Source organism: Dama dama, chromosome 20 (assembly GCF_033118175.1).
Source record: "Dama dama isolate Ldn47 chromosome 20, ASM3311817v1, whole genome shotgun sequence".
In the NCBI taxonomy this organism is placed as follows: Eukaryota; Metazoa; Chordata; class Mammalia; order Artiodactyla; family Cervidae; genus Dama; species Dama dama.
This window is the reverse complement of record NC_083700.1, coordinates 3277322-3289785: the sequence shown is the minus strand read 5'-3', so window position 1 is coordinate 3289785 and position 12464 is coordinate 3277322. Positions and strand designations below refer to the sequence as shown.

The window sequence follows — 12464 nt, the reverse complement described above, 5'->3', positions numbered from 1 at the left end:
GAAGATATCTAACCATCTCAATTCAGAGGTGACATATATTATTTCTGATGGAATCCCATTTTTAAATTTAACACATGGCTTCACTTAAGACTGAATGAAGAATGAATGAAATAGGAGGAAATTCCGTGGTGGTCCAGTGGTTAGGACTCACTTGGTGCTTTCACTGACATGGGCTTGGGTCCATTCCCTTGCCAGGGAATTGAGATCCTGCAAGCTGCACAGCACGACAGGGACCAAAAAGGAAAAAGAAAAAGATGCAAAAGGGACTGAGAAATGTAGATCCTGGCTAGGCAACAACAATTTTCTTGTGGAAGGGGAACAGGAAGCTTCAGTATAGTCCAGATATCTCTGCCACATGATCATTTCAATGACTGATACAACTCACTTGTTTGTTTATTTTCCAGCTGAAGAAGAGATCACTTTTTCCAGAATAGAGACTTCTAAGAAATCTGAAATATTTTCTGAAAACCTCAGGTACAGTCATCTATAATTGTTTAGAAAGTAGAGCATGAACAATTGGCATTAAATTCAGACAATTGTTAGAATTATTTGTTTGGCCAGTGCTCTGGCTCTTTAAGGCACAAGTCAGAGGGTTATGTTTTAAGTCTAATCAGTCATTGTGTAACTGAGCAGGATCCTGGTGGGCCCTTCCCAAGACAGACCGCAGCACCCCACCCCACCCCATGTCCTCTGCTGTATGTAACTCCTCTCTGAAAATACATAGATAGTAATATCTGATTCATACTTCCTGAGTTATTTTACAGATGCTAAAACCTATCAAATGGAAGAAATCTACATTAGCATTCTTTTTTTTTTTTTTGTCCACACTGTGTGGGATGTGGGATCTTATTTCCCTGACCACCTGAGCTCCCTGCAGTGGAGTCTAAACCACTATACCACCAGGGAAGTCCCTACATTAGGTTTTCTTATCTTGCTCTTTCATTTGTTTTAAAAGATATTTTCATATCAAATCCTATCTATATCTACAAATTATTACTCCTATTTATTTCTGCATTTGGACAGTTCTGAAGAAATAAGAGAAAAGATCTTGAGTTTCTTTGATATCATTATAACAAAAATGAGGACATCTGAAGATGACGTCATCCCTTTGGAATCTTGCCAGTGTGAGGAGATCCTAGAGATTGTCATCATGCCTCTGGCTCACCATTTTCTTGCTTTGGGAGAAAACAACAAAGCCTTATATTACTTCCTAGAACTTGTGTCTGCTTATCTCGTCTTGGATGATAATTATATGGTAAGCTGTTTCTACCCAGATCACCTCCATCCTTGAGACAACTTACAGACCAGAGAGCCAGAAGGGAAGCTCTAGGTTTTTTTTTGTTTTTGTTTTTAATTACTTCGTGTTCTTGATTCCTGCCAGTACCCTCTTCCTTTGAAAATCAAATTGCTCAGAAGGCAAATGACCTGAGATTAAAAAAAGTCAGAACAAACCACAACTACCATTATACATTATTTTGCCACCTTTGGAAACTTGCTATGGATTGTCTACCTATATGAGACTCTGGTCTCAACTCTTCAGTTTCAGTAGAGACTTCCTCAGTAATGTCCCAGTTGCATTTGCCCTCTGTCTTCCCCAAATATCTGTCAGCACAATACCTGTAGGTCTTTGAATAAGAACAAATCTAGTTTTACTCTTGTGATCTCTGAAGGGGCTCACTCACTTTGGTCTTCATGTAATTTGTGCTAAATTATCGTACATACCTTTAGGCTAACCAAAGCTCTAGTGAATGTTTCTCCAGGATAACTGTAAATAAGTTTCAGGGCAGTCTGCCTTTAGAAATGTGGGGATTTGGTACATATAATTAAATGAAAGAATTCATTGTTAAGTTGGGAAGCCCTGAACTGAATAAAGATAAACAGGTTTCTGTACTACAGATACTCAGAGCGTTCATATGCTAAGATACACAGAAATCTCCCAGAGGGTTGGGCTAGGACTGGGACATATTAGTTCTCTTAAACTTATTTGACCTTAGATCACTTTTCACAGAGTAGCTGGCTGGACTAAGCTTCCATGAACTCATTCGAGGAAATGTCTTTCTGGGCCTTGCTTCATCTGACTTCCAGCCAGCTTCAGGAAGAGCTTCCCACCCCTGAGTAGCCACTTGCCACCCTTCATGCCTGCACTGGTGGGCCAATCCAGATTTTATAGTTGTGGCCTAATTAACCCCTACACCTTAGATTTACATAAAATTTGTAAATTAAACTATTAAAAATGTCAGTAAGCTCTGGTTCTCTCAAGTATTTTGAAGGAAAGCCTCCTGTATGTATTTTATACACATATGTGAAGAAGAGGGTGATGTGGCCAGTGAATAACAGAAAGAGAAGGTTTAGGTAGCCTTGGGGGCCAACTTGCCGAGCCTATGCTCACCCTCATCTCACTCTACAGGGAGTGGAGAATGTTCAGGAAAACAGTGATTGGAAGCAGAGCCCAGAGCAAGGTCCCAAAATGTGCCATTTGCATCGCCCTCTCCCAGCAAAGAAACCCAGCCTTCTGCACATACCACTTAGACTGCATGAGACTTGGGGAGATCGTCTCACCTTGTTTTACTCCTCAAGTCTGAGCTTGCCTTGGTGTTCACATGTGCCAAGACTGTCTTAACAATGTTACATTGCAGATGAAGTGACAAAGTTTGTTCAGGGGCTTAACTTTCTCTTCTACCTCCCAAAGATGGCCCTGACCAGAAAAAAAAAAAAAAAGGAAACAGTTCATGATTCATTCCATAAGTAGAGACTGGCCTTCAGGGATGTGGGGATGGTCTCAGGAGCCATGAGTACATAGTTGGAAATAGGGAATTTGGGGATGGAAGTACTCAAAGAGGGGAACTGCCTTGGGGAAAACATCAGGTAAGATGTCTTATATGACAACATGAGGAAAGGAGATTTCTAGATTCGTCTTCTAGTGTGAGAGATTCAGTGACCAAGATGGACATGAAGATGATATGTATCTTTAGCAGGAACTTTCTCCACCCCTCCTTTCTGACCGGGGGCTAAAGGTAGAGATGGGATCAGGAGCTACAGTGGTCCTGACTCTCTTCCTTCAGTCGAGTTTGGGACAATGGCCCCTCTGTGGTCCTGGTCCCTGTTGACTCAACACTTTCTATTCCTTGTGTGGTTGCAGGCTTATCTATATTTGAATGAGGGAGAGAGGTTGCTGAAAATTCTCAAGAAGGACAAATCTTGGAGTAAGACTTTTGAATGGGCTACCTTTTTTACCCTCAAAGGTCAGGTAAGAAATCATTAGAAACGTGATTAATCTGTTATTTATCACTGGGGCTTTACATAGAAGAAGTAATAGAAGTCATCCCTATACTTTCTACATCCTCCTCCCATCCTCTGCTACAGATCTTTTCCAAGACTCCAGGACCCCAAGGCCTGGGACTCAAACCTCCTCACCATCACTTTCTGTGGCAAGATCTTCCTTAGCCTCTTAGTGACAGCTTTATGAAATATTTTTTGTAACAACCTCCAAAAAAAAGGGACAGGAATAAGTAAACATTTTCTCAGAGGTAGATTATGAACAATGAGGATGCAAAATCCTAGTCATTCAACAATCCTTCCGCAGATATAACCAAGAAACATTTCAGATTATGCCAAGCACAGGGGGATTTTGTTCCTGGGCTTTAAATTACTTTTTTTAAAAAAAGGATTCCTAAATTACATATTTTTGGAACATTTAAACCAAGCTTGGAATCATTGCCTTTTTCTTTCCTTTCTTCCCCTTTCTTCTCTTTCTAGGTCTGTTTCAACATGGGCCAGATGGTGCTTGCCAAAAAAATGCTGAGGAAGGCTCTGAAGCTCCTCAATAGAATCTTTCCTTACAACCTAATCTCCTTGTTTCTCCAGACTCGGGTTGAAAAAAACAGACACTTTCATTATGTGAATCAGAATCAGCAGGCCCAAGAGAGCTCACCTCCAGGGTAAGGAAAGAGCTGCAGAGAGCTAGGGGTCTCATCTCACTCCCCAGGAGGAGAGAGACCTACACATAGTCCAACAGTCCCCAAAGAGTGGGCCTCTAACAGGCGTGAGGGGTCCGGGGGCTCACTGTGAGGGAGAGGTTGGGGGGGCTCCCAGGCCAGGGCTGGGATGCCTCAGAACAACTTAACAGGCAGCTTTTGCCAAAAGGAGTTCAGGTGACAAAAGCTCAAAGGAGCCCTTTGCAAGAAGAACTCCAGTGCCTCCCCTGCTCATCTCACCCGCTAACCTCCTGGCCACCCATGTTTCAATGGGAATCTGCACCACCTGTTCCTAGAGCCTCAGTCAAAAGTCATCTTCCAAGTCAGTGCCAAAACCCTGGGTATTGTCCCTGCCCCAGAGGAAAATGGCAGGTCCTGAAGACATCTGCTAAAAGACAAAATGGCCCACCCATTTTTGTATCTCCATAGATAGAAAAATTTGTGGGTTACAGAGGGTATCTATCGATCAAGATTATACCGTTAAGATCTATACATTTCAACATGTAAATTTTATCTATAAAAGAACTGCAAAGAATAATGAGGTGGTGTAGGGGAGGGAAACAGTGAGTAAAAGAACAGATGCAATAATAATGCTGACAGCTGTTGGAGCTGAATGCTGGGTATATGTACCTCATATTTTTCTGTTTTATGTGTATGTTTAAAATTTTCCACATCAAACTTTTTACAATATATTCTACCTACCTAGGAATTCATACCAAAAGAGGTGTCACCTAGTTGGGGATCTGAAGAACTGACAGATAATCTGTTCCACCTCGGGAGAGGCCAGTAGCAATATTCCTACAGGTTCTGCCTGAGATACAAATATCTATGTCTATGAGCAAATGGCTGCAATCCTTTTGCGGCCTCACCAAAAACTGCCTTCCCCAGTTTCCTGAAAGTGTTCTCTTGACTAGGGGTAGGGTGGAGGGGAGCAGGGTTGGAAATGAGGTGGATCTGAACTCCTTTGCAGGTTGGGGTTGGGCTCCTGAAAATCTAAAGCCTGCTGCTTCACAAGACACCAGGAGAGAGAGGGGCAGGGAGAGGTTCAGCAGAGATCTCTCTGTGAGATAAGAGAGAATTGAAGTTTGGGTCACAAGAGAGTTGTCAGATGAAATAAAGGATGCCTAGTTAAATTTGAAGTTCAGATCAATAATGAATGATTTTTTTGGTTTAGTATACATTATATCACACAAGATATTTAAGGCATATGCATTTTAAAAGAATTGTTTTGAAATTCAGATTTAACTCAGCATCCTATATTTTCATTCCCTAAATCCGATAAGCCTAATATACAGCCACATTTTGTAAAAGGAATAAGAAGTACCTGCACAAGAGGAGAAGGAGAAAAATTGATGATCAGGAAGAAACTACAGAACTTAAAACGCTCTCCAGTCAAAAGGTTCTCATCTCAAAAATAAGGACACAAAAAAACACCTTTAATGTCAGAGTTTCCATAGCTTCATGAACTCCCTGTTATAAGGGATTTTACATTCTCCATGTTTCCTTTGAACCTTTAAAAACTAATTTCCACAACAGAATGAATGTTGTCAGTGTCTAAACAGAATACCTGGAGTTCTTCATTACGAATCTCTAGGATAGGGACTTCCCTGCTGATCCAGTGTCTAAGAACCTGTAACCCAATGCAGGAGGACCTGGGTTTGATCCCTGGTCAGGGAACTAGATCCCACATGCTGCAACTAAACTAAGACCCTGTTTAGTTCAGTTCAGTCATTCAGTCGTGTCTGACTCTTTGCAACCCCATGAATTGCAGTATGCCAGGCCTCCCTGTCCATCACCAACTCCTGGAGTTTTACTCAAACTCATGTCCATCGAGTCGGTGACACCATCCAGCCATCTCATCCTGTCTTCCCCTTCTCCTCCAGCCCCCAATTCCTCCCAGCATCAATCAGAGTCTTTTCCAATGAGTCAACTTTTCGCATGAGGTGGCCAAAGTATTGCAGTCTCAGCTTCAGCATCAGTCCTTCCAATGAACACCCAGGACTGATCTCCTTTAGGATGGACTGGTTGGATCTCCTTGCAGTCCAAGGGACTCTCAAGAGTCTTCTCCAACACCACAGTTCAAAAGCATCAATTTTTCGGCACTCAGCTTTCTTCACAGTCCAACTCTCACATCCATACATGACCACTGGAAAAGCCATAGCCTTGACTAGACAGACCTTTGTTGGCAAAGTAATGTCTCTGCTTTTTAATATGCTGTCTAGGTTGGTCATAACTTTCCTTCCAAGGAGTAAACATCTTTTAATTTCATGGCTGCAATCACCATCTGCAGTGATTTTGGAGCCCCACAAAAAATGAAGTCTGACACTGTTTCCACTGTTTCCCCATCTATTTGCCATGAAGAGATGGGACCGGATGCCATGATCTTAGTTTTCTGAATGTTGAGCTTTAAGCCAACTTTTTCACTCTCACTTTCATCAAGAGGCTTTTTAGTTCCTCTTCACTTTCTGCCATAAGGGTGGTGTCATCTGCATATCTGAGGTTATTGATATTTCTCCTGGCAATCTTGATTCCAGCTTGTGCTTCTTCCAGCCCAGAGTTTCTCATGATGTACTCTGCATATAAGTTAAATAAGCAGGGTGACAATATACAACCTTGACATACTCCTTTTCCTGTTTGGAACCAGTCTGTTGTTCCATGTTCAGCTCTAACTGTTGCTTCCTGACCTGCATATAGGTTTCTCAAGAGGCAGGTCAGGTGGTCTGGTATTCCCATCTCTTTCAGAATTTTCCACAGTTTATTGTGATCCACACAGTCAAAGACCCTGTACAGCCAAATAAATAAATACTGTTGTTTTTTTTTTTTTCAAAGAATCTCTATGATATTTTTCTTCCTTCTCAACTTTATTTAAAATCTCTTTTTTTGATAGTTATTTATAATTATATTTTGTTTTCTTGGCTTTGTTAAATTACTAATATTGTAGCCAGTTTAGGATCCCATTTTTATCACAAACAGAAAAGATTGGGGGCTACATTATCAATTAAATGATTTGTGGAGGCTGAGACTGAGTCCCCAAACATTCCAGAAGGTGGTCAGTCATCCTTTCCTTGAACAATTCCAGCACAGGAAGTTCACCATCTCCTGCGACATTCCATCCCATAGTCAGAATGTGTTTTAGTCTGTTTGGACTGCTATGACAAAATTCCACAGGCTGGGTAACTTATTAACAGCAGAAGATTATTGCTCACAGGTGTGGAGGCTGGAAGTCCGAGGTCCTGCTGTCAGCATAGTTAGGCCAGGGCCCTCCTAAGACTTCTTGTCATATCCACCCTTGGTGGAAAGGGGCCAGGAACTTTTATAAGAACTCTAATCCCATTCAAGAAGGTTCCACCTAATCATAACCTAATTGTGTCCTAAAGGCCCCACTACTAATCCTGTCACTTTTAAGAGTTAGAATTCAACCTTGGGGGGATGAATTCAGACCACAGCAGAATGGATTTGTTTAAAGTGCTCATTCGTTTGTTGAGCTGAGACCTAGGGCCTGACAGCAATGTGCATAGGAAATGACATACTGGACTGGCTGGGCTGGAGGTGGCCAGGGCTGGAGTCCTGACACCGTTACATTCTCGCTCTGTTACTTTTACTTAACTACTTAACCTGAGTCTCACTCTCTGCTTATGTAAAATGGGGTTAATTATTCCTTCCTTTCTTATGGGGTTGTTGTCAGGCTCAAATGAGATAAAATTATATAAATGTGCTTTTCAAATAATTTCACTTAGATGGCAGTGACCTGACAGGGGACAGGTCTTATATATAAATAAATTATAAATAAATATTTATAGATGTAAGTAAAATGATTTACCTCTGTGCTCTTACATATAAATAAATTATCTTAACTAATCATCACAAAGCATTATGCTTTCCACTCTGCAATGGAGAAAATGGGCTTCATAAAAACTAATGTGCATGTACAACAAGGTCCTACTGTATAGCACAAGGAACTATATTCAATATTCTGTGATATATCACAATGGAAAAGAATATTTTAAAAAATAATGTATATATATATATATGTGTGTGTGTGTGTGTGTAATTGAATCACTGCTATACAGCAGATATTAACACATTTGTAAATCAACTGTACCTCAATAAAAAACATTGCTTGCTGAAACTGAAAAACAATTAATGTGCATGTTAATTTACATGTGGGGCTTCCTTGATAGCTCAGTTGGTAAAGAATCTGCTGGCAATGCAGGAGACCCCAGTTCAATTCCTGGGTTGGGAAGATCCGCTGGAGAAGGGACAGGGTACCGACTCCAGTATTCTTAGGCTTCCCTGGTGCTCAGCTTGTAAAGAATTTGCCTGCAATGCGGGAGACCTGGGTTCAATCCCCGGGTTGGGAAGATCCCCTGGAGAAGGGAAAGGCTACTCATTCCAGTATTTGGGCCTGGAGAATTCCAAGGACAGTACAGTCCACGGGGTCGCAAAGAGCCGGACACAACATGTAAACTTAATTTACATGTAAGGGAAATAGGCCTCGAACTCAAGTCTATTTAGACCCCCAAGCCGGTACTGAGGACTGCACCTGTGCTTCCCTCAAGTATGTTGGTGATGATTTCTTTTTCTTTTGTCCCATGTGTGTCCTTTAACAGGAAGAAGAGGCTGGCACAGCTTTATCAGCAAACCACTTGTTTCTCCTTGCTGTGGCAAATCTATAGCTTAAATTTTTTTTTCCACTACAAGTATTATTGTCACCTGGCAGCTCTGATGCAAGTGAATACTGCACTGGAAACTCAAGATGATTTCCAGGTAGGGTATTTTTATAGCTGCTTTTTATATTTCTGAATCTCATTTGGAGAGAAAAGCCTGATGAAATCCAATCAAAATTCAAAATCATGAAGGTATAATAAAGGCCTTCCAGGATGAATTGTTCTGCTGAGGCCCGCAGTTGTCAAACATTCTGATCCCAGAATCCCCTTACACTTTTAATAATTGAGGACCTCTAGTAGCTTTTTATGGGCTTCCCAGGTGGCTCAGTGGTTAAAGAATATGCCTGCAACGCAGGAGATGCAGGAGACATAGGTTTAATCCCTGGGTCGGAAAGATCCCCTGGAGAAGGGCATGATAACCCACTCCAGTATTCTTGCCTGGAAGATCCCATGGACAGAGGAGCCTGGTGGACTGCAGTCCACAGGGTCATAAAGAGTTGGAAGTGACTGAGCATGCCTGCAATAGCTTTTTATGTGGGTTTGTATGTTTCTATGGGTTTATATACCTTTATATGGGTTCATACATTTATATAGGTTGTATCTACCAATATTGCCATATATGACACAAAAACTGATGTACTTTAAAAATATTTTGGGGGGACTTGCCTGGCAGTCCGGTGGTTAAGAATCCATACTTCCACTGCAGGAGGCACAGGTACCATCCCTGGTCAAGGAACTAGGATCCTACTTAAAAAAATTTTTTTAAGAAAATTAACCGATGACATATGAATATAATTAACATTGTCATTGGAAAAAATGCTATTCCCCCAAACAAAAAAATTTAGTGAGAATGGCATGTATTACATTTTTGCAAATACCTTAATGTCTGATTTCACAGAAGACAGGCTAAAATCTCAATCTGCTTCTATCTACACTTCCTTGTAATGTCACCTGATTCTCTCCTGGAAAACACCACATTGTACACATAAGAGGATGAAAGTGAAAAAGAAAATGTAAAAGGATAATTCTTTTTAAAAAGATAAAATTATTCCCTGCTCGTCCAAAAGTTAGGACTCTGCTCACACCTCTCACTGCCTCAGCTCAATCCTTGGTCAAGAAACTAAAATCCCATAAGCTGCACAATATGGCCAAAACAAAAAAATGTAAGAGCACACATCAAAGATTTTATTGAGCTCATTAAAATTAGTGAGAGAACTAGTGAGATATTACAACTGGTTCCCAGGAGAATTTAACTTATGAATGTATGCAAAACTAGTCAAGTCACAGAGCAAGAATAAAATCACCTATATTCCACCAAATATTTATATTTCTATGAAAAAGAGTCATTTACATTATTACCAGTTTTCTATAGTATACAGAATTGTAAAGTAGCCCAAAGACAGTGAAAAGCAGAGATTACCTTGGTAAGTAAGCTGGATAGGACACATTTTGATTTTGTTTTGTTTTATTTTGGCCCATTTCAAATTCTTTCACTATTTTTCCTGACCCAAATTTCTTGATGTTATGCAATTAGCTTTGATCTCTTCACAGCCTGAGTTCCTAGAATGGTGTCTGCCATGTAGTAGGTACTCAACAAATATTTTTTTGAATGAAATGCTTTACTTCTCCTTTATCCTTGGGGCTAGCTCCTAAACGTGTGGTGGAATAAGGGGCAGGGAAGACATAAAAGGGATAAATCAAAATTGGAAAGTGAATCAAAAGATGCCTATTAACAAGATGGCTGTGATTGAGACCAGAAGAGGAGGGAAACCTCCCCTGGGTGCTCAAAGCAGATGAGGTGCTCTGTGTGGGATAACAGTAAGAAACAGAATGGGTACCAGGAGTCGTTTCCAGGGCTTCCCCAGGGGTCCCGTAGTTAAGAATCTGCCTGCTAGTGCAAGGGACACAGGTCCACTCCCTGGTCTGGGAAGAGTTCCATGTTGCAGAGCCACTAAAAGCCCATGGGCCACAGCTACTGGACCTGTGTTCCTAGGGCTTGGACTCCACAAGAGACGCCCCGGCAATAGAAGCCAGTACCCTGCAACACAGAGTAGCCCCTGCTCACCACAACTAGAGAAAGTCCACGCACAGCAATGAAGACCCAGTGCAACCAAATGTTAATAAAGACAAAAAATTGTAATAAAAAATAAAATAATTATTTAAAAAAAGACTGAGAGAGAAGTTTCTAGGACTCTCCATCTATCTGTGGTGTGACTACTAGCAAATCACATAACCTGTAGCTTTATATTTTCCCCATAAAGTGAAGCAGTTGGCCTCAATTCTCTCGGTCCAAATCTGAGAAGAACTAGGCTTTATTATAGATCTGATTTTTCATTTGCCCAACAATTTTCTTTCTCTCACCGGGTTTCCTCCCTACTGGCCGCATTATCTTGAAACACGTTCTAAACAATGAATAAAGGAATTCCCTAAATGCCTCCAGACCATTCTACCATGTGAGGTTCTGTCTTTCTTCTGTTTGTATTTTTCAAAATAGTTTATATGTATTCTGAGCTTTGTGGGGGTTTTGGTGTTTTACTTTTTAGTAGTAAACTGTGTCTGTAGCAGGGACTGTTTTCTCTTCAGCCTTCTCTAAACATTTCTATCTTGGAGCAACTTTATCATTTTTAAAGAGCTGTTTAAAGAGTAACCAACTTGTCATAAATCTCCCAATTAAGTTTAGAACTAATCCTCACTTTTTTTTTTGAAAGCAAACAAAACCAAATCAACCTTTCTTTATTGTTAAATAATGAAGGTAATACATGCTTGTTATAACACTAAATTAAACATCAACAGAAATGCATAAAATAAAAAGTTCCTCAAATCTTTCCTCCAACTGCAACAAATAGGTAAACTGCTTTTTACAGTTTGGGATAAATCCTTCCAGGCCTTCTGGTATGCAGTCATATATCCACATATATAAGCTATTGCTTTTATTTTTCACAAAAATTCAGGTTCTTATATTTTGTCAAGGACTCTCTATGGGCAAAAGGGGCCATTGAGCTTGTCTTACATAGTTCATGTTTAAGGCATGAACTCATGCATTAAACTGCAGGAACTCAGCTTAATTTCTGTATCTAAGCCCATGTTTGGTCAAATGTCCAGCTCCATTCCAAAGCTCAATGGATCCATGTTTTCTGGCAGTATTGGGTGATATCCTGGTCTTTCTGCTTTGGGCTCCATCTAAGTCTCGCCCCATCTCTCTTCCTTTCCCCCACTGCTGCCATTTCAGATCATTAAGGCCTACCTGGACTATTCACTATATCAACATCTAGCTGGCTACCAGGATGTGTGGTTCAAATACGAGGTCATGGCCATGAAGCAGATCTTCAACCTCCCCCTGAAACGCGAGGGCGTTGAAATCATGACCTATGTGGCCGATAGGCTTGGCTATATAAAGCTCCTGATGGGTCATCTGGACTTGGCCATTGACTTAGGTAAGGGCTGGCTGGTCAAGAAAGGGCGTGCAAATACAAGTAATAGCCAGAACTATACTGGAATTGTTTTGTTCCCAGGTTCTCGAGCCCACAAGATGTGGTCATTGCTTCGGAATCCCAGTAAACACTATCTGGTCCTCTGCTGGCTTTGTAAATCTCTCTTCTTGAAAAACAGGTATTTATCTCAAGGAACTTGCCAAAATGAGAGAAAGAAAGACATACTTATGGAATGTTCTGGATTTCCTTAACCCTGGCCATAGGATGGGGAAGGGAGTAGGGCTTACCGAAAGCTGGTGTAACCAATGATCACCACCCTGTGGATGCCACTGCTGTCTCACAGAACTCGTGCCCAGGCACCATCTCTGCCCTGGTTGCTCTGGCCAGCGACG

General features: G+C 41.0%; 1 protein-coding gene across 1 annotated transcript in view; it reads left to right on the top strand.

Moving 5' to 3' along the window:
* Nucleotides 1-12464, top strand: part of ADCY10 (adenylate cyclase 10) — a 77392-nt gene that overhangs the window by 54755 nt on the left and 10173 nt on the right. Inside the window, exons 21-27 of the mRNA XM_061119784.1 lie at nt 405-474; nt 1024-1255; nt 3140-3247; nt 3757-3938; nt 8585-8741; nt 11871-12075; nt 12154-12250. Coding sequence (XP_060975767.1) covers nt 405-474; nt 1024-1255; nt 3140-3247; nt 3757-3938; nt 8585-8741; nt 11871-12075; nt 12154-12250 — 1051 coding nt within the window. The remainder of the gene's footprint in view (nt 1-404; nt 475-1023; nt 1256-3139; nt 3248-3756; nt 3939-8584; nt 8742-11870; nt 12076-12153; nt 12251-12464) is intronic.